This window comes from Electrona antarctica (genome assembly GCF_951216825.1).
Source record: "Electrona antarctica genome assembly, chromosome: 20".
Lineage (NCBI taxonomy): Eukaryota > Metazoa > Chordata > Actinopteri > Myctophiformes > Myctophidae > Electrona > Electrona antarctica.
Window position 1 is genome coordinate 20,282,355 of NC_136801.1, and position 21,751 is coordinate 20,304,105.

At 44.5% G+C, this 21,751-nt stretch overlaps 2 protein-coding genes across 4 annotated transcripts in view; both read right to left on the bottom strand.

The window, feature by feature from the left end:
* Positions 1-5,642, bottom strand: part of drosha (drosha ribonuclease III) — a 141,343-nt gene extending 135,701 nt beyond the window's left edge. For both annotated transcript variants that reach the window (XR_013788485.1, XM_079489646.1), the window contains exons 1-6: positions 5,437-5,642; positions 4,179-4,917; positions 3,524-3,610; positions 2,765-2,995; positions 2,016-2,075; positions 460-790 (exon numbers count right to left, since the gene is read on the bottom strand). Coding sequence is in view for 1 of the 2 variants with exons in the window: in XM_079489646.1 (XP_079345772.1) it covers positions 460-790; positions 2,016-2,075; positions 2,765-2,995; positions 3,524-3,610; positions 4,179-4,915 (1,446 nt within the window). In the remaining variant the exon portion in view is untranslated. The remainder of the gene's footprint in view (positions 1-459; positions 791-2,015; positions 2,076-2,764; positions 2,996-3,523; positions 3,611-4,178; positions 4,918-5,436) is intronic.
* Positions 5,643-9,382: 3,740 nt separating this feature from the next.
* Positions 9,383-21,751, bottom strand: part of LOC306913113 (cadherin-20-like) — a 106,210-nt gene continuing 93,841 nt past the window's right edge. Inside the window, exons 6-14 of one of the 2 annotated variants that reach the window (XM_079489650.1) lie at positions 21,021-21,208; positions 20,170-20,435; positions 17,976-18,112; positions 17,665-17,786; positions 17,233-17,350; positions 13,710-13,961; positions 12,282-12,560; positions 11,729-12,040; positions 9,383-11,295 (exon numbers count right to left, since the gene is read on the bottom strand). In XM_079489650.1, the coding sequence (XP_079345776.1) occupies positions 11,745-12,040; positions 12,282-12,560; positions 13,710-13,961; positions 17,233-17,350; positions 17,665-17,786; positions 17,976-18,112; positions 20,170-20,435; positions 21,021-21,208 (1,658 nt within the window). In that variant the 3' untranslated portion in view covers positions 9,383-11,295; positions 11,729-11,744. Of the gene's footprint in view, positions 11,296-11,639; positions 12,041-12,281; positions 12,561-13,709; positions 13,962-17,232; positions 17,351-17,664; positions 17,787-17,975; positions 18,113-20,169; positions 20,436-21,020; positions 21,209-21,751 lie in introns of both variants that reach the window. The other variant, XR_013788486.1, reaches the window with a different exon arrangement.

Sequence of the window (21,751 nt, forward strand, 5' to 3'; positions counted from 1 at the left end):
GGCCGCACCTCCGTGCACTATCCTCTTTATTTGCAGTAGGCTATGCACTGGATGACATAATTGCATGACATAATTTCAATAAACTAGAAATACGAGGAAATTAAACAGTATCCAACTCAATCAACGTTAACGACCATCTGATGCACGGTAATGCACGGTAAGTACTACGGTGATTAGTATTATTGCCATCAACTGGGTTAGTGAGTCACGTAACATTCCCAATGTGTATGTGTTCAACAACACAGCCATGCAAAATAACACTGACAGCTATGAGGTGTCGAAAGCTTAAAATCCTTAGCAACGGTTAAACTATTTGGATTGGCTAATCGATTGTCAATTTAAATGTGTAATGGCGACAGCCCTATCAGAAGCTGAGCTCGGGTGACTTGGTCCATGGGGTCGTTGGGAGTTGTAGTTCTAGTCTAACAGAAGGTTAACTCGGGCGACTAACATACGTACCACTTGGTCCATGGGGTCATTGGAGTAGTAGTTCTCGGCGTGGGTGCAGCGGATCCAGGCGGGATTCAGCAGCTCGTCCTCCTCCCTCTCCTCCTCCCCTTTCTCCTTCTCCTTCTCCTTCATGGCATCTCTCTCCCTGTCGCGGTCCCTGGCCTCGCGCTCCCTGTCCCTGTCCCGGGGGTCCGAGGAGGAGGGGGACTCCTCCGTGGTCTCCCTGCTCCGCAGCGAGGAGGGGGCGCGCTCCCTGGCGGAGCTCTCCGACCTCCTCGTAGCATCCCTCTCTGCGTCTTCCCCCCAGCGGCTGCGCTTTCTCTCCCTGCTCGTCGACCGGCTGCAAGGGAAAAATCAGAACAAAAAAAACATTTTGTTATTATGTAGCCTCGGTACCCAGGCTTTTATTTTCGTTCGCATTCAGCTCAAAGATGAAAGCCTGGGGAAACGCATTGGAAAGTCTGGCATAGGAAGCCCACTACAAGGAAGCCCACTTCCTTGTATTTCGGAGGGGGGGGGGGGGGGGGGGGGGGGGCTGCTGTCAAAAGTGTTGATTTTGACAGCAGATTTTTTTAAATTCTACTGGATCTGTTCTCCACTAGTCACTCCCCAACATTTTAGTCTAGTTTTTATTTGTTGACAAAATTGTCAATATTGAGTCTTAATTTTAGTCATCATAGCTTAGTTTTTATTTAGTTGGTCAGTGAAAAAAAAGGTAGTTGAACATTTTTCGTCATAGTTTTACAAAAAAATCAAAATCAACCCTGTTATGTATGTAATGGATTATGGTTTGCCAGCTCCATCTAGTATGAAGTACATATTCTACATATTAAAATCATGGCTCAGGACCTCAGGGTGCCTGCATGCATGCAGCGGCAAGTGATAAGTGATTACCGGTAATAACAAAAAGATGGTATTAGGTCAGGACATGACAATAGTAAAAAAGGTAAAGAGGTTTAGTGATAAGGGGTAAGGCACATGGGGCTCCATTTTCGTTACCGCTAAACCCCTTATCCGTAAACTTCTTTGCCTGTTTTTACTATTTTGCAAAACATTTTTTAATAGCTCACAACATGTCAATGTAGATTGGCTAGTTCAACTATTCAAAAATGTTTTTCAAAATAGTAAAAAAAAAGGCAAAGAAGTTTAGGGATAAGGGGTTTAGCGGTGACGAAAATGTAGCCCTTAGGCACTGACAAAATAGGGCAGACCGTGTATTACAAGCACTTGGAATTGTAGTCATTACATTTAGTTTGACTCGGTCCAATAGATAAATATTGTGAAAATAGCCGAAACTACAAGCTCACAACGCCAATGTTGCACAATAAGCGAATCATCTGGGTTTCCCCTCCCCGGGTTTCCAACACCCAGTTTGGGAACCACTGCACTAGAAACTGGTTCTTTTTTCCATTTCCTACAATAGGAAACAGTTTTGGACATGAATGTTTCTACCCGGTCATGGTGGCGTTATCCTCAAATACAGGCTGGGCAATGCAGGAAAAGGAATAGTGGGGATTAGGGTTCGACTATTGGACAAGTGGATGTGTAGACAGACAGACAGGTACCTTCTTGGTCTCTTCCGGTGCCTGTCGGGAGTCCGACTGACACTGTGGCGATGCCTCTCCCTGCCAACACAAACACACAGTCATAGATAAGCATGCACCACTTGAAATGATGAATACATGGTCCACTTTTAAAGCCAGCAACATCCCTCTGTTTTAGCCTGTGCCCCTCGGAAAATAAACCACTGCTCCGTTTCTCCCTCTTTCATGTTCCTGTGGGTGTGGGTGTGGGCGTGCGTGCGTGCGTGCGTGCGTGACTTATTATGCAGTTTTTTGAATAATGTGTTTAGTTTTCAATGTTGCATAGAATATGACATTTTAACGATAATATTGTATATCGATATCGCAACATGGTTGTTTTTCACCACTTGTGCGCAACCTAACGCACACACAAACACACACGCACATATTAACCCATTTTGACCTGAGATCAGATTCTAAAAATGTCAGTTTTCTGAAAAAGCTATGTTTCTATGTCAGTGATTCTTCGATTTTTCAAAAATAGCAGACGTACAAGCTCGTGGCGCGCTATGAGCTTGTAGACTATGAGCTTGTAGACGGTCGCTTCCAAGGACCCCGGGGGGTTTCCCACACACCACTTTGAAAAACACTGCTGTATCACATTAACATCCTTTACATTCACATAATAATTATAATAGAACACACACACACACACACACACGCATTGTATCCATCTATATCTATATACAGTATAAACAAAGCTAGCTCTTGCCCTACTTGTGCTGTGGTACCTGCTTCGATCCCTGCTCCTGTGTCTAGGTGGGGGGCTCCTGCCTCGGTCATACTCAGACCTGTACCGTCCCCCATCTGGTCTCCCACTCCTGTCGGGATCTGGTCTCCCACTCCTGTCGGGCTCTGGTCTCCCACTCCTGTCGGGATCTGGTCTCCCACTCCTGTCTGGACTCCTCCCCCGCTCCTTCCTCTGTTGTCCAGAAAACTCCATCTTGTGCCTGTCGTTAGGCCTGTCACAATTATAAGCAGGGTTTGACATTAGGCTTGTCCTGTTGTCCGGGACAAGTAATGCATTTTCCGGACATTTTTACTTGTCCGTTGGACAAGTGACTTGCCGCGGCTTTGTCTGTGCCCCCCATGACGTCATGTCTATAAACATTTTCAGGCCATGTCAATGGCAAATAAAAGTGCTATGATGTCATGTTGTAGTTGATAGTGGGTGCCCTAGTTTTTATGCTATGTGGGGCTGAAAAGGGATGCATGATGACGTTCGTTCATCATACTACATAATCATGTTAAGAGGCATCGCTCACTTCACATGTGTGTGATTCTTTCGAGAGGGGCGCTATCCCCTCCAACGTCTGGCTTTCAGACATGATGTCATCTCACAGCCAAGTCAATGGACTGTCATGGATTGTCTTATTCATGCTCTCCGGAAATCAGCACGCCCTCCCCCCAAAAAAAAAAAATTTGCATTTTTTCATGAATATGTTTCTTGTTACAAATCATTGTCAAGTAACATTTGGTGGCAGCCCTACCTGTCGCCATGGCTACCAGCTCCGTAGCTCTTCTGCCTGTGGTCATCTTGATGATGGCCGCGGTCCGGCGACCTCCTGTTCTCCGGCCTGTCACAATCATTACATCATCGCAATTATTCGAGATCATCACAATTATGTTTGCGTAATCAATTTTACAATTTAGGCATTTAGCAGACGCTCTAAATCTAGACCGACTTACAGTAAGCAAGAACAGAATGCTATGTCTACATAAAATGCTATCTACCGTAAATGCAATCGTTTCCATGTTGAAAAGTTTTCACACATATTTAAAAAATAGCGGAAATAGCAGATCAACCAAAGATTATTCAATGTGTCAGTGATTTCTTTGTATGTGTATATATATATATATATATATATATATATATATATATATACACACACACATACAGTATATATATATATAATATATATATATATATACATACACACACACACACACATACACATATATTAGTTGTTATTATTTGTCATATGTGAAACCATTGTGAAACCATTTGGTCACATATCTGCCCTGTGCCAGTTGTGATTATGAAGCCTAAAAAAGGCAAACAGAAATACAAATTGTAATGTTCAATGCAAATTATCTGCGTGAAAATTATTCGGCAACTTAAATTTGTAATCGTGAGAGCCCTACCTGTTCTCCGGGGGCTTTTCGTACTTGTACTGCTGCCCCCCCTGGCCCCCGTGGCCTCCCTGTCCCCCATGCTGTCCCCCATGCTGGCCCCCATGCTGGCCCCCGTGCCTGAAGCTGTGGTCAGGCTTAAACGAGCCAGGGCTCTGAGTGTAGCCACCGGGGCTGAAGCCAGGCGGAGGGAAGGGCGGCGGGTGAGGAGGATGCGGGTAGTTCATGCCGCCATATGGCGGGTGGTGGTAGCCCATGGACTGAGGGGGCATCGACGGAGGCATGGGCGGGTGGTGCGGCATGGGCGGAGGGGGCATCATGTACGACTGGTAGCCGCCCTGAGCCTGCTGGGACGCCTGCTGAGACCCAGACGTGGAGGAGCCGCCCGCCGAGCTGGTCGGAGGAGGAGGCGGCGGGAAGTTGGGCGGTGGTTCCGGAAAACCCTGCTGTCGTCCGACAGGGGGCTTGGGGAAGGGCGGCCGCAGTGGGCACTGGCCGAGCGGGCCGGGAGCCTGGGAGGACACCGGAGGGGGGTACGACATGAAGTCGGAGTGAGGGGCCATGTTGTAGCCACTGTTTCCGTGGTAGCCACCGCCGCCGGGATGGGCCTGAGGGTCATAATGGTACGGGGGAGCGGGCGGCTGGGGAGGGGGCGGTCGAAGGTTGCACGGTCGGTAGTTCTGGGGAGAGCCGTGCTGGCCTGGGGGCACCCCACCTCTGGGGCCCCCGCGATCCTGATGGAAGGACATGGCTGTGTGGATGGAAGAAAATTGTCACCGGTTTGATAATCTATTGTATTCTACTTAATTATTATTATTTTATTATAACAGGACTTGAATTTCATTTTCATTGTGAACTTTGAAATGTCCAAACGGAGCAATTTTTTGTTGGCAAACAATAATTTGAAAATCAAAGAAACAACAAGCACATTGTATGTAATTAATATGTAATTTGACTTGGACAGCCTAAAACCTATGAGGTATTTATTAATAGCATATTAGCATTGTTGCAGTACTGTATATTTTATTATGATTAGGCTATTATTATTATTATTATTATGATATTATTATTGCTACTCCTGGCTATTGCCACTCATTACCGTGCATTACAATATGCCACAATATCAAGCATAGCTAGATAATATATCTAGCTAGATATAATATTTGCAATAACGGTCGTCAAAATGTGGGCTACCTGTAGCTATGCTTAGCCACAATGTTATTTAGCTAGTCAGTGCCGCTGCATGCTTTATTGGTCTAGAAAAGCTTACCTTTCAAAAATGACGAAGGTTCAGTATCACTATCCGTTTAGCAGCAAAGAGAAACGGGGTTTCAGCAACAACAACTTGTCCTGCAGTTCGTCTCAGACGGTAGGAGTATATACTTATTCTAGTGCGTGACCATGATGATGCTAATAGTCTATCACTGTCTGCAGCCGTTTTTTAACACGGGCTGTAGTTTCTGGACGGAAGACGAAACCAGACGAACACATATGCACCAATCAAAAAGTCCGAGGATGTTGTAAAGCAGAGTATTATAGTAAGAGAGTGGCGACACTAGCGTTGTAACAATGGAATGCGGACGTGCTAATGTAATCTCAATGGGATAGTTCCAATGTTTGGAACTATAGCTCATAGCAAGGCACCCGCTTTGCGGCGAGATCAAATCGTGTCCACTCGGTTGTAAAGAAGGAGAGGACCAGAGTGTAGAGTAGGTAGTAGCGACACGCTTTGATCTCGCCGCAAAACGGGCTATAGTTCCAATTTCCAAACATTTCTCCCAGAGCCGTGTATATCTAAGGCTCTGATTGCTCCTAATGGCTGGAATTGGAACGCGTATACCAATGTGCGGCTGAGCATAGACTGAGCATAGACAGGACGCACACATCATCAAGATACATGTACTTCACAATGTGAATGATTTTTTTCAGACCTCCAGTTCTAGAAAACACAGAATGGGGGCACTTTTTTCTATTATTGATGTAGTAGTATAGTAGTAGTGGTACACTGCAGTGGTAGACCTACAAGTAAAAGTACTGAAACTTAAACTTGACCAGTATTAAAAAATGGCCAGATTGTACCTGTTCTGTTTGACCACTAGAGGGCATGCTTAGTCTGTTTAGGCTGAATAAAAGCAGAAAGTTAGGGCTGGCTGGCTGGTAGGCCTATAGCCTACTGATTATGTTGACCAATTATTTATCACAATTGTTCATGCTTTCACATGCTACATAATGTAGGTTTGAACAGGGCCATAAGGATCATGGGTATAGGTTTCAAGAGCTAATGTGGCGGCCCCCATCCTGTTTACTCCACATGATATTGATATTAGACTGTTTCTGGCATGCGCACATGAACCACCAATCATATTTGATAAGCGATTCCTGCTCTTCTGTTTAAAAATAAATGAGCAACTGACTCTCAAGTCGGGGCCCCATTCTCATTCAGAGCGGAAAAATGTTGCTTCACCAACATGTTTCATCTCATTCAGCAGCCTTTGCTTCTAAATTCCTGCGCTCTTGTGGCAGTAGTTGAGTCTTCTTTCACTTTCTTTTATACCTTTATTATTGACAGGACAGTAGGCTGACAGGACATGGGGGGGGGGGGGGGGGGGGAGATGGGGAGTGACACGCAGCAAAGGCTGTCGGGACCCCGTTCTAAAGAATATTATTTATTTCAGGATTTGTATTCAGCAGGGGTAGTAATTTAGTACGGCTAGGGCATTTTATAGACAAAAGCATATAGCCTACCTACAATACGGTCCCCTTTTTTTCCTATATAGAGAAACAAACAATAGAAACAATACATTATGCAAAACATAATACTCTTGTGTTGTTCAAAACAGTCATGAGTAGTAAAGCTCCTGTTTTCATGAATTCACAGATTGTTTTAGTAATACTGTGCGTAATCATGACACTAGAGGTTCCAGTAATGGGCAGCTTGTGTTACCTCGCCCAAAATATAATTTTCTAAAGAGATAATTCATTTATAGATCATTGTCACTTTGGAATAACGTGCCTCGAAACCTCTGTTGCATTTACAGTAAATTAACGTTTAAAAAGCATCTAAAATTCCATTTGATACAGTGAAGTGTTGTGTGTTGTTGTTTTTTCTTTTCTTTTTTCCGCTCTCCCTTTAGGATGGATGGTAGCCTATAATTAGCTTTGAGTTGTGTTATGTTTGTCCACTTACATAGACAGAATAAGAACGACTCAAACAGTGATAGACAGTTTATCCATTGTTGACTTGTTCAGCACACTTTCATCCAGCAACGGTCTGCCTGTGATAATGTAATCACATTCACAAGCAATGCACTGTCAAGATAACAGCAGTGCCAACACTAACTATTATTGAAAAGTATTCTTGATCCAAATAACAATTCCACCATTCTAATTTTTAAGTCGATCAATCAACCGAATGTGCCAGGGAATACTTTTTTTATTTTAGCATTCAAACAGAAATGAAGGCACCATAACAAACAGTTGTGAAATGTGATGCAGAATCTAAAACTTTTCATTTCAACCACACCAAAGTGTCCTTCATGCAATGATGCAAGCACTCTCGAACGTAACTTTGGAGGCATGACAACAAGGGACGCCCACATAATGCAGCCTTGGCCCACAGAGAATTGATGTCTGAAAACCCACCTTTTCAGACTCCATCATGGCCCATAGCACTTACCCTACCCCCTTAGACAGCACTTCTTAGACTTATATAGCATTTGAAACAGACTTATAGCATGTCATGTAGACAGCACAATAAGTGCATTGTATGTAGTCATAGCACTTCATAGTATATATGTACAGCATAGTATAGCATATATGTATAGTTTATTTGTATAGTGTCATTATATAGATATGTTCTAGTTATAGTTTATATGTATAGTGTCATTATATAGATATGTTCTAGTTACGTTCTTAGCTTACGCATGTTTCGCGATAAATGCATTTTACATATGTGATGTATTCCCATGCTTTTTGTTCTTGCTTAATGTAAATCGCTCTGGATTAAGAGCGTCTGCTAAATGCCTAAATTGTAAATTGTAAATTGATGTTGTCGTGTGGCGTACTCCCGAAGCTCCCAGTATGTTGGCCATCCATTCACTGTCAAATCATAGACCTTAGATCCTTAGGAGGTAAATTTACGGTCGCCGCATTCATATATGGAGTATACGGTTGTCTACGAACATGTATGTAGTTAGCACCTTTAGTACCCTATAGCCTAGGGCTATGATAATGATAATCGTAGATGGCAGAGAAAGAGTTAAGTAAATGTTACTTTTCACCACTGGTTTTCCGTCTATCTTGTTTCCAAGTTATAAATACATTTATAGTATTTTTTTTAAGGAATTCCATGAAAAAAGAATAAAAGAAAAGCAAATCTAAAAGCTCACACCACATTGCAACATGTTGTGAACTTGAAGATCAGTTACTTTAACTAGTTTGGGTCCCATAGAGACTCTTCTCGGTCTCGCTGTGGGCCCTCTCTCCTCCGCGTCATCTCATCAGTGACCGTCACCATACCCTGGGTGGCGTTGCCAAAAGAGCCTTTCTGTTGATCATCATAATTGTATCCAGTGATAGGCCTATACATGTACTTTAATTGTTAATAAATGTTAATTTGATTTGACTTTGTCAATATAAATTCTGTATAGTAGTAGCTGTATAGTAGCTGGTAGTAGCTGTATAGTAGTAGCTGTATAGTAATGTGTTAGGGGCATTGAGAGACCAAAGAATGAATCATCTCCACAAACACATTAGAGGACAATTTAGCATATGATGGATATTCTATCTTCGGAAGGGTTTACACTGCTGTCATAGCCTGGCTGGGAGGCATACCATTTTGGGTTTTATAATCCGGTCGGGAGCGGATAGTAATTTACGTCATGTTGTAGTCATAGTCATCAGGCAGGAAACCACAAACCGGAACCAGAAGTACCCAAAATTCCCTGTGATCAAGGGCATCATAATTTTAGGGCCTACCCAATAAAATGTCCTCTGCGGTGGAAAGTCTGCTTCAGGGGAACACGTAATGTTCAGTTCAGCACTTATTTTGGATTGACTGCCACCACAAAGCACTGACGTTTCATCCCGTTGTTCAACATAATGGAGATATCATGTATTTAATGTTAAAAATCAAACCACTTGTTCTTCTTTTCCCTTTTTATTACAAAGTATACAACAAAATCATTATCTACATTCACATACCACTAAATGTAGCATGGCTGACCACATGGATTTCAAGGAGGATTCCTCCCAGTCTTATTTATCAAAATTAACTTCCGGCCTCCCTGCATTTCAATGTCTCTCTCTCTCCCTTTCTCTCTTCTTTTTTTTGTGATGTTTTGTAGTTTTTCTTTTTACATTTGGCACTTGAAGCAGATTATCAATGTCTCTGTAGGAGTCTGTAGTAAATGGGAGTATTTAAGCCACATGTGTGTGGTGCTGCAGAGAGGTCACATACAGTATGTAAAACAGACAGACAAAGGCAAACAAAGACAAATGGGGACTCCTTCCTGAAACGACAAGAGTATCCGAAGCATCCGCGTGCGTTGGCGGGCTGTGACGTGTGCTCATCCAGGAACAACAAGCGTACTGTTGATAGATATGTAGACGTTGTTATGGGTCTTTCTTGTCAACACTGTGCGTCGCAGTGTAATATGTCCCTTTGTTCTTCCTCTGGGCTGAAATTCAGGGGTGTAATTCAACCCATCTAAGTCCTGAAAGTATACAGTGTCTGCTTTATGGATTTTGCGGATGCAAACAATACAATACAAATAGCAGAAAGGAAATAAAAGAATGTAAAAAAATATATACAACAAACATTATGAACCTTCAAAACCCACATAGGATTACACTGTCATCTCCTGAGAGTGACATCAGTCGGTTATTCTCAACTGTCTTTTCACTGGCCATTATTTTCTTTATTGACCATGACGTCAATGTATGAAATAACCCAATGGTTGAGAAACAGAGGGGGGGGGAGACATATCAAAACTAAAGGCAAACCCAACATGTTACATTTGAACTTTTTCATCATCATATCATACTTCCATCTCAACACCGTAAAGGTGACAATAAGTACAGTGTTGGTTTGATGTATACCCAAATAAGTTATAAGAAATATAAATACAGCCATTAAAAAAGGGGCAATAAATAAATTAAGACCGGCACACATGGGGGCAAAGACGAAATATAGCAAAGAAATGACTTCACTATTCATTTTTCAGTTATTCGTTGACAGTTGTTTGGGCCAAGAGAAAGAGAAAAGAAAAACAAACAATACAAATCTACAAAAAACAAAAAAATGTGAATGCTGATTTACACAGTCGGCGTTCAGAGTTTATCTCCTGCATGACTGTAGTAGGTAAGGCTTCACCGAGTGCCCCTGTTTCCTCTACATCCTGGGGATGTATACTGGAACCTGAAACGCTTTGGACTAAAGACTTATTTTTTTGCCTGTCGGTGCAGTCAGGCAGAGGAATTGCGGTGTGCTTTTGAAGCCGCCGTTCCTTTTAAGGCCTCCGCGAAGCTTCCATGTTCGGCTCTCTTTCTGAAGTGCCTTCGCTCCAGTCCGTCTCCATTGGCAACATCACCAGCATTCAAGGCAGGGCGGAATCACAAATGCTATACAGCCGACGGGAGTCATGAGACTAAGCATACCCGCTGAAGCGGCTTTTTTTTCCTCATTAAAGGATCCCTGGCTAATAAGACTTATATGCCTTAATTATACATTATACTATGCTCTCTATAACTATAATTAAAAATTTAAACATTTGTATATTTATTTATTTTTGAATATTTTGTTTTTATTTTAAAAAAATCCACAGAAATACACCCCCCCCCCTCCCCCCACCACACATGGGCATATGACATCAATTTGCACCAGGAGTGGTCCCTATTGAGTGAACAATTGACTATTTCTAAGATAAATAAAATATTCAAGGTGTTTTTCATTTCTAATTTTAGTTATAGAGGTAAAGTATAAATGTATTAAGGCATATGAGTCTTATTCTCCAGGGATGCTTTTACAAGCAACGCTCGCAAGTCCGTCTCACGTTTCCCTATATCGCCTCTCATCCATCGCTGCGTTTTTTTTGTCGTCAATCTTTTGTCGTCAGTCTTTGCCATCAATCTGAGATTAAAAAAAAACAAAAGAAAGAAAAAACAAAAGTAAGCATTAACCCATTTAGACCTGAGGACGCATCGGTGTCACCTTAGCCTTTAACCACTTTAAACATTATTTTATACTTTAGCTGTTGAAAAATAGCAGATCTACAAGCGCTACGAGCTTGTAGATTTGCTAGTTTTGAAAAACCATGAATATATTCTTTCACAGTGAACATTTTTACTCAAATCTTTGCTTCTGGGGTGGGTGGGGGGGTCCCTGGTATAACATATTTTAAGATGGGGTGGCTGGCGGCAAAATACAACTCATTCTGTGGGTCCTTGACATGAAAACGTTTGAGCACCACTAACATAGAATCATAGGTTTTTCAGAACACTGTCATGATTTAGAAGACATTTTGTAGAATCTGGTCCTTGCAGGTCTTAATGGGTTTAAGTACCTCCTCGGGGCCTCGACTACCACAGGGGGCCAGCGTTTGTGTCCAGCGCGCCGTACATCTCGGCCAGCTTGCGGAAGCGCGGCCCCCACTCGTTGAGGTAGTCGTAGTCGTGGTCGCCGCCGTTGGACTCGCCTCCCGACGACTGCAGCGAGCTGAGCGACTCGGCCACCGAGCCCTCGCCCTCGTACGCGTACGTCTGCAGCGAGTCGTAGGGCGGTGCGCACGCATCACCGTCCGCCTCCAGGAGCTTGGCCGCGACGTAGCCGCACACGTTGCTGCTGTCCCCCCCGCCGCCGCCGCCTCCTCCTCCACCTGGGAACGCATGGGACGATAAGTCGTTACCGTTTATCGTCGGTGGTGGGAAAAAGTAATCACATCTCTTACTTAAAAATCTTTTGAAAATAGCAAATGTACAACCTCACAATCGCATTGTGGTATACAAAGGTGGTAAGCAAAAGTGCCATTTTAAGTTTTAAGCACATTTTGACTATATCGTATTTTTTTGCCCACAATAATCGTAAAGTGTAACTTTTACGTGGTTCCGTGACCCTACCTCCTCCTAGGATGCACGCCTGTGGCACGTAGCGCGACAGGCTCTGGATCTCCGGCAGCATGTCCTGCCTCATCTTGCCCAGCGGCGGTTGGGGGTGGTATGGTCCCTCGTGGTGCCCGGGGTTCCACATGGCGGCGATGTCGAAGGCCTCCGTGTCCTCCTCGCCGCCGCCCTCATCGTCGTAGCGCACAATGTTCTCGTGCACGTTCTCCTCCTCGTCGCACAGGTAGGGATGCTTCTTGCGGTGTCGCCGCAGCGAGAGCATCAGCAGGATCAGCACTGTGTGTGTGTGTGGGGGGGACGGGGGGACACAACGAGACAGAGTGGAATGAGAGTCTTTCACTGTCACACTAGACTGGAACTCACCTATGCTTTTTATGGCATAGGCAGGATCCACCGGGAGAAACTGCGCAGCTGCTGGACATGAGACTAATTAATTAGAGCGACAGAGAGAGAGAGAGAGGAGTGTGTGTGTGTACATCTTAGAGTATATATGAATAGAGACGGCAGGACGGAAGAAACCCTGAGGCGAAATGGACATAGTGGCCGAATTTGGTATTGCAGCGCTGGGCCAATTCTGGTCCGTTGTCTGATCATTGCGCACGTTCATGATGACACGTGAACGCTGTTTCATACGTGAACGCGTGCAATGATAGTCAACGGCACAGCGCGTTCACGGTTTGGCCCAATTCTTCCCAGAATGCACTCTGTTCCTAACCGGAAGGAGGAGTGAAATCGCCTCATGCGCTTTTGAGCAACTTAATGCAAGTGGATGAGAGGAGAAATCTGGTGCCGTGACTGCCGTCTCTATTCATATATATACTCTAAGGTGTACATGTGTGCGTGTGTGTGTCAATATAACACAGGTGCAGACGATCAGAAATCAGCAGAGAGTGAGCGACGTTTGCGCTACTCTATCCCGAATTGAAGTGGACTCGGCCCCAGACTTTTTTTTTCTCCCTGGAAATAAAAACGTCTGGGTTTCCGAGGCTACTGTCACACTGTTTTATTATTATATTATTATTTTTTATTTTTTCCAATAGACTACGACAAAAAAAACAAAATAAAAATGTCGTCTACCAAAAATCACCACTGCAATAATTCAGCGGCAGACAAAGCTGCACTCCAGTGTTGTTTTGGCAGCAAATTCTTATTTTAGTTTTAGTCATAGTCTCTTGAATAGTTTTCATTTAGTTTGAGTCACATTTTAGTCACCTGGAATATCTTAGTTTTAGTCGACTAAATCTACAGTTGATTTAGTCTAAAATGTGTTTTGGCGGTTCTTGGTGCCGTCGCAAAGACAGTTTTTACTCTTGCTGAAAATAGCCGATCTACAAGCTCACAAGCTCGTCAGTGAAAAAAGGTAGTCGACGAACAATTTTCGTCTTAGTTTTAGTCGACGAAATCAACACTGCTGCGCTCACTCACCCAGCAGCACGAAGATGCAGGCCAGGATGGCGATGAGCGCCCCGCGGCTCAGGCTGGCGGGGAGGCTGTAGGCCTCGGCGTTGCAGGACAGGACGTTGCCCTCGCCGTCGCAGCTGCACACGCGCACCGTCAGCGTGCTGGTGCTGGTCTGCACCGGCTCCTCGCCGTCCGAGATGAATATGGGCAGGTAGAAGAGCGTCTGCTCCCGCCCGGCCCAGCCACCCCGGCGCGTCAGGATCCACGCCGTGTTGTCTGGATGGAGGAGGAGGACATATTTTTTTGTAAATATATAGTTTTGCACTTTCTTGCACACCGCTCCAATGACTGGCCGCGTGTGTCCCTTTATCCCTGTCTGTCTGTTTGGGGGTATGAACAGCTGCAATATCGCTGCCGCTGGGGGACCATTCACACTGAGCACTATAACTATAACAATACAAGTATAACTAACAATACAACTGTACAATAAAAGTATAGTAGTTGGACCACTCAGTTCACACAGTGTTTGTTTCCCCCACCATGTTGACTATGTTTTCAATTGAGTTTTGATTCAGAGTTTAAGGCTATTTAGACCTGAGGCAAATTCTACCAAAGAAATGTCATAACAGTTTTCTGAAAAACCGACGGTATGTATGTTGCTATATCAGCGGTGCTCAAATCTTTTCATGTCAAGGACCCCCAATATGTGTTTGGCCACCGACCGCCCATCTCAAAATATTTTGTTCCAGGGACCCCCCCAGAAGCAAAGATTTGAGTTAAAAGTGTTAAAACCCCAACTTCACCCTCAGAGACAACCAAGGTACAACCATGAATTGTTATTGAATTCCAACCAATAGTCCTACCTTCCCTGTCAATATGACCTGGTTGGATCTGAATGACACATTTTGGTTGCTGCCTTGATCAATGTGCAGGATCCATTTACGGCTTCTTTGTATTTTTATAGAGAGAGGGGAAAAGTATGCAGAAGCTTTCTTTTATTATAGCTCCTCTCTTTGCCTCTCTCTTTTCATGCACAGGATACATTGACTACCTCATAACAATGCAAAGTTAATGATTTAATTACTGTTTAGGTGCATTAGGAGCTCTATTAATGCCATTTGACTGTTGATAATGAAAATACACACACACACACACACACACACACACACACACACACACACACACACACACACACACACACACACACACACACACACACACACACACACACACACACACACACTATATTCAAAGATTTGCACAAATGTTTACAATTTTTCAAAAATAGCAGATCTATAAGCTCTATGATATATCTGTATATATCTATAGATATCTGTTATTATTGAATAGCCAAAGCATAAATAAATGGTTGTTCTTTCTTTCTTTTTTACTTTATGTTTTCAATTTCGGTTGACTTTTGATTCGTTTTTAAAGCGGGTTTGCTAGTTTAGTCAACCTTTTTCCCCCTTAGTTTTAGCTTAGTTTTTATTAGTTTTAGTGTTTTAGGTATTTAATAATAATAATAGTGCTGAGAATTGTCCTGTGTGAAGTCCTGGATTGCCGGGGAAAATAACTTGAGCAGAATGTTCTGCTATCTGGAAAACAACCTCATAGTATCCTAGAGGAGGTCTAAAAATAACAAAAACAAACAAACAAAAAAAACCTTGAAGTATGCTAAAAATTAAACATTTACTGAACCTCTAACGGAAGTTTAACCATGAAGCATTGCTTCAGCAGCAGCTGCTGTGCTCACATCGCTGTATTTTGGCTTAAATAAATATCCCTGGTTCCTCCTACTTTAAGTCTTTCATCCCATTCTGTACTGTCCTCTATTTGCACCAAGCCTCCCAGTAATAGTATTACTACTGGGGGGACTGCTTTTCATTGTTTCACAGTTTTTCCAGCAAATTGTCAGGTCACGTGTCAATTTCATTATCAACACCCACCTCAACAGACTAGTCAAATGGCATTATTAGAGCTCATAATGTACCTAAACAGTAATTCAATCATTAACTTTGCATTGTTATGAGGTAGTCAATGTATCCTGTGCATGAAAAGAGAGAGGCAAAGAGAGGAGCTATTAAAAAAATAAATAAAAGAAAGCTTCTGCATACTTTTCCCCCTCTCTCTATACAAATACAAAGAAGCCGTAAATGGATCCTGCACATTGATCAAGGTTGCAACCAAAATGTGTCATTCAGATCCAACCAGGTCATATTGACAGGGAAGGTAGGACTATTGGTTGGAATTCAATAACAATTCATGGTTGTACCTTGGTTGTCTCTGAGGGTGAAGTTGGGGTTATTGGCAGCCTCCTTACCTTGGTTGTCCCCCAGGGTGAAGTCGGGGTTGTTCGCGGCCTCCTTACCTTGGTTGTCCCTCAGGGTGAAGTTGGGGTTGTTGGCAGCTTTACCTTGGTTGTCCCTCAGGGTGAAGTTGGGGTTGTTGGCAGCCTTACCTTGGTTGTCCCTCAGGGTGAAGTTGGGGTTGTTGGCAGCCTCCTTACCTTGGTTGTCCCTCAGGGTGAAGTTGGGGTTGTTGCCAGCTTTACCTTGGTTGTCCCTCAGGGTGAAGTTGGGGTTGTTGGCAGCCTTACCTTGGTTGTCCCTCAGGGTGAAGTTGGGGTTGTTGGCAGCCTTACCTTGGTTGTCCCTCAGGGTAAAGTTGGGGTTGTTGGCAGCCTTACCTTGGTTGTCCCTCAGGGTGAAGTTGGGGTTGTTGGCAGCCTTACCTTGGTTGTCCCTCAGGGTGAAGTTGGGGTTGTTGGCAGCCTTACCTTGGTTGTCCCTCAGGGTGAAGTTGGGGTTGTTGGCAGCCTTACCTTGGTTGTCCCTCAGGGTGAAGTTGGGGTTGTTGGCAGCCTTACCTTGGTTGTCCCTCAGGGTGAAGTTGGGGTTGTTGGCAGCCTCCTTACCTTGGTTGTCCCTCAGGGTGAAGTTGGGGTTGTTGGCAGCTTTACCTTGGTTGTCCCTCAGGGTGAAGTTGGGGTTGTTGGCAGCCTTACCTTGGTTGTCCCTCAGGGTGAAGTTGGGGTTGTTGGCAGCCTTACCTTGGTTGTCCCTCAGGGTAAAGTTGGGGTTGTTGGCAGCCTTACCTTGGTTGTCCCTCAGGGTGAAGTTGGGGTTGTTGGCAGCCTTACCTTGGTTGTCCCTCAGGGTGAAGTTGGGGTTGTTGGCAGCCTTACCTTGGTTGTCCCTCAGGGTGAAGTTGGGGTTGTTGGCAGCCTTACCTTGGTTGTCCCTCAGGGTAAAGTTGGGGTTGTTGGCAGCCTTACCTTGGTTGTCCCTCAGGGTGAAGTTGGGGTTGTTGGCAGCCTTACCTTGGTTGTCCCTCAGGGTGAAGTTGGGGTTGTTGGCAGCCTTACCTTGGTTGTCCCTCAGGGTGAAGTTGGGGTTGTTGGCAGCCTTACCTTGGTTGTTCCTCAGGGTGAAGTTGGGGTTGTTGGCAGCCTTACCTTGGTTGTCTCTGAGGGTGAAGTTGGGGTTGTTGGCAGCCTTACCTTGGTTGTCTCTGAGGGTAAAGTTGGGGTTGTTGGCGGCCTCCTTACCTTGGTTGTCTCTGAGGGTGAAGTTGGGGTTGTTGGCGGCCTCCGGGGCCAGGCTGTAGTAGAAGCGGTGGCCTCCTGACGGCTCGTCTGGGTCCACTGCCGTCACTGTCTGGATCAGCTGGGCATGTCGATATAGGACACACAGTTAGTTGGGTGTACAGTGGTGGAAAGTAACTAAGTACATTTACTCCAGTACTTGAGGTATTTGTACTTTACTTGAGTAGTTCCCATTTAGGCCTTCACCTATTTTAGCATTTTTCAATATGTTCCCCTACTTCTTAGGACTTAGAACATATTTATGAAACAAAAAAAGTTGAAAGAGTTTCTGTTGCAATTTGTTTGAGGTTAAAAGTCCTATACTATATCAGGATATGGATATATAAGATAGATAAAGTGTGATATGGTGGACGTGTGTGGTGTGTGTAATAGTACCTGTCCTGCTTTGGCGTTCTCGCACAGATACGCCTCAAAGTAGTGAGTCAGCGATGGAGGGTTGTCATTCACGTCCTTCACCTTCACAGCAACCAACACACTCGACGTCTGCACAGGGTTAACTGTGACGGAACACACACACACGCACACACACAGAGACAGTGTGAGCACACATGTTTTCGTGTGCGTTCTTGTGTGCGTGTGCGTGTGTGCGTGCGTGCGTGCGTGCGTGAGTGCATGCATGCGTGCGTGCGTGCGTGCGTGCGTGCGTGCGTGCATGCGTGCGTGCGTGCGTGCAGTGCGTTACTCACTCATCTCCATAGCCAGGACAGTGATGTTGTGCCAGGGTGTGTCCTCTCGGTCCAGTGACTTCACCGTCATCAGCGACCCGGAAGTGATGTCAATATAGAAGTACTTCCCGGGGTCGCTGTACTTATCGATAGCGTACCTGCTCACAGTAGGAGCAAAAACAAAAACAAAGTGAAAAACCTTTTCAGCTAACAGAACAGCATTTAACCCATTAAGACCTGAGGCCGAACGCCTTCTAAATCCGTAGTTCTCAAACTTGTTTGTGCCAAGGAGCCCAAACATGATTGTATTTGAGCAAGGATCCCCCCATCTGGAAATGGTTTATGCCAGAGACCCACAGAAGAGACTCGTGTTAAATCTATTTTAGTTTTACTAATTTTGAACCCTAAGCGGTTAACCTGTGTGCCCTAACAGGGTTGTGTTTTTATTGCAACAGTCACACGCTTTATTGATTTTGTCGGAGGATGTTTTTAGATTATATTCATACTTTTGTGTATTTGTGGTGTGCTGTTTTGTCTGCTGAGCTCAGATCAAATCGAGTTTCAATCAATGTCTCATTGAAATTGTAAGGCTATTGAATCTTGAATAACAACTTTCACCACTGCTGTGCCACAAATGATCATGGTGTAAAATATTTCCAGCGATTTTAGAGTAGAATAGATCTGAGACTTGTTTGTGCCATAGCTCATCAAATGTGAAATGTTAGTTCACTCATATGCTGTTGAATTCATTTGAGTGTGTTTAGGTTAGAACACTGTTGATTTTACACAACACACATGAGCACACGCACCATATACTGTGTGTACTGGAGTTGACTGATTAACTGTGTCTAAGGGTTATATATTGGGGGGTATTAAATGACTAAACTGAAGTCCTATTAGCTATAGTGATTGATAGTGATATGTGTAGCTAAAGTTACCCTTGAGTGGTGCTGCATTAATGTGCAACAGTGTTTGTTGATGCATTTTTGTAGCACTTTTTCTGACTTCTTGGTGTCGTAGAGCAAGTGGTTCTCGACGTGTTTAGGTGTCTTTCAGTCGCCGGTTCAGTTTCAAGCACGTCCTTGAGCAATACAACAAACCTGAAGTATGTTAAACTTTAGATACTTTGTGTCAGCCCTTATCATTGGGAAATGGATTTAAAGTTAAATGTCCGCTTAAGGCACAGGGCAGTGCTCATATTTTCAGCTCGAGTGCCAGACACAGATAGCCAGCTGTGGGTGGACTATAGCTGCAGAGAACCTTCTGTAATGGAAAGGTTGCAGAGTTTGATTCTGGCTTCAGGCAACGTACCCTGTCACTGTCAGTGCGTCTCGCCTGTATCAGTGGTTCTCAAAATGGGGTCTGGGCCTGGGGGACCCCAGCAAAAGCATCACAATCATTTCAACCACTTTATCCATTTATATGTTTCCTATTCAAAACATTCACACACCGATGGCGGAGGAAACCAAATAAATAACCAAATATTTTCAGATGGGGGTCCACAACCAAATATATACATTTTGGGCCTTATCTTGTGCCACCCCTTACGCCTTATCCCTAACCTTATTTGCCATTTTTTTGTATTTTGAAAAACATTTTAAGATAGTTCAACTAGCCAATCTACATCGACACGTTGTGAGCTTGTAGATCGGGTATTTGAACTATTTTAAAATATTATTTCAAAATAGTAAAAAAAAAGTGTCAAATACGTTTAGGGATAAGGGGTAAGGGGTGGCACAAGATATAGCCCTTTGAGAGGGTCCTTGACATGGAAAGGTTTGAGAACACGTCCACTGCTCCATATTACACTCAGCTGAAACCCTAAGAGGTATACACTTTGTGTACAGCGGCTATTAGGAGTAGCAGTGTTTGTTTTGTCCGTGTAACAGAGAGATAGGCAGCCCACCGAAGTCCATTCAAGGTACATTTATTGCATTGTGCAGCACGGACAGACAAAAAAAGGACGTGTTTCGGCGTCAAGCCTTCCTCAGCGTGTAACTGATACTGATACACGCTGAGGAAGTGTTTTGTCTGTCCGTGCTGCACAATGCAATAAATGTACTGTACTGTACCTTAAATGGACTTTCGGAGTGCTGCCTATCTCTCTATTACAGTGATTCTTTGTGAGCTGTACACCCCGGCAAACTGCACTTTAGACTGAGAGTGCTCGTTTTTCTCTTCTTCCATGTTTTGTCTATCTGTTTTGTCCGTGTACCTCACAGTGTTGTTGGCGGCGTCCGGGTCGCGGGCCGAGATGGTCTGGACCACTGTGCCGATCTCGGCGCTCTCCGGCACCTCCACGTGGTAGGCAGGCGAGGCGAAGACGGGCGGCTCGTCAACGTCCTCCACGCTCACGTGCACGATGGTGACGTCCTTGAACGGCCCGGTGCGGTGCTGCCGCGGCAGCGCCGGGTCCACGTGCACCGTGTTGGCGCCCTCCACCTTCAGCGTGTAGCTGAGCTTCTTCTCAAAGTCCAGAGGCTGGTGTGTGTGTGCGTGTGTGTGTGTGTGTGTGTGTGTGTGTGTGTGTGGGGGGGGGGGAGACAGATACATGCGACATGCGTTATAGCAACCCCCAAACAGTGGGTCTGGACACATTTTTATGGGTCCCTTTATTTTTTGTTTCCTACATTTGTTTGTAATTATTTTCAAAAACATTCCAAAAAAAGCTAAACTTTTCATGAAATAATAACTCAATGTTTTTTTTCTCAGTAATTTCATGAAGAAATAAAAGGAAACATTCCATAAATTAGTACAAATATTTAAGAAGTAGTGAAAATAGTCGATCTACAAGCTCACAACGTGGCGTGAAGAGACGCATTGTGAGCTTGGAGATCTGCTACTTTCACTAGTTTGAGTCCCGAGGGAATGTATAGAATTTCTGAAAAATGTCGGATTTGTCACTGTCTCCATATTCAAACTTTTCTTCCCCTAAATGAATGTCCTACTTGATCATACTACAGCCGCATCACACAAAAGTATCAAGAATAGCTGATCTGCAAGCTCAAATGTATTTATTTCATGAAAAATCGGTTCTCAACTTTGAGCTTATTTTGGCGTCTATACCTTCTTGATGGTGATGATGCCAAACAGGTTGGTGGGGTCGGTGCTTATGTCGAAGGTGTCCCTGCCGTCCCCGTCGATGATCGTGTACGTCATCTCGGCGTTGAGGCCAATGTCCCTGTCCCTGGCCCAGATACGACCCACCACCGAGCCCACGGGGGAAGACTCATGGACGCTCATCTGATACAGCCCTGAGAGGGAGGGAGAGGAAGAGAGAGAAAGAGAGCTGTTTCTGACCTGATCTTTGTACTTTTTGAGGGGCGCTAGCCCCTTCAATCTCTGGGCTTGCAGGCATGATGTCGTGTGGCAGCCAAGTGAGTCTATGGACAATGCAAGTTGGAAATGCATGCCCCACCCAGATATTATGTCTGGGTGGGGCATGCATTTCCAACTTGCATTGTTCCAAGTAGGCCTGTGCCACCCAAAACATGGGGGGATATTGCATGACCCATAAAAATGTGTCCCTTTTATGCCCATATATGGAGTTCTTTGTCAGGCATGTCCAAATATGGAGTATATGCCGACGTCAGAATGATTTCAGAACAGGCCAGCTCTGTCCAGAGCCTGGGCAGAGGCCTTTTTGGGGCGGTCCTGGACAACCGTGGGTCGGACCGACTCAACACCGGCCACTGCACTCCCTGCGGTGGAGTGGAACGCGTGTGTCGAATTTGAAGTCTGTGGGGCGACCGAACGGTTCTCGAGTTACAGTGGATTACACAAAGACAGACAGAGAC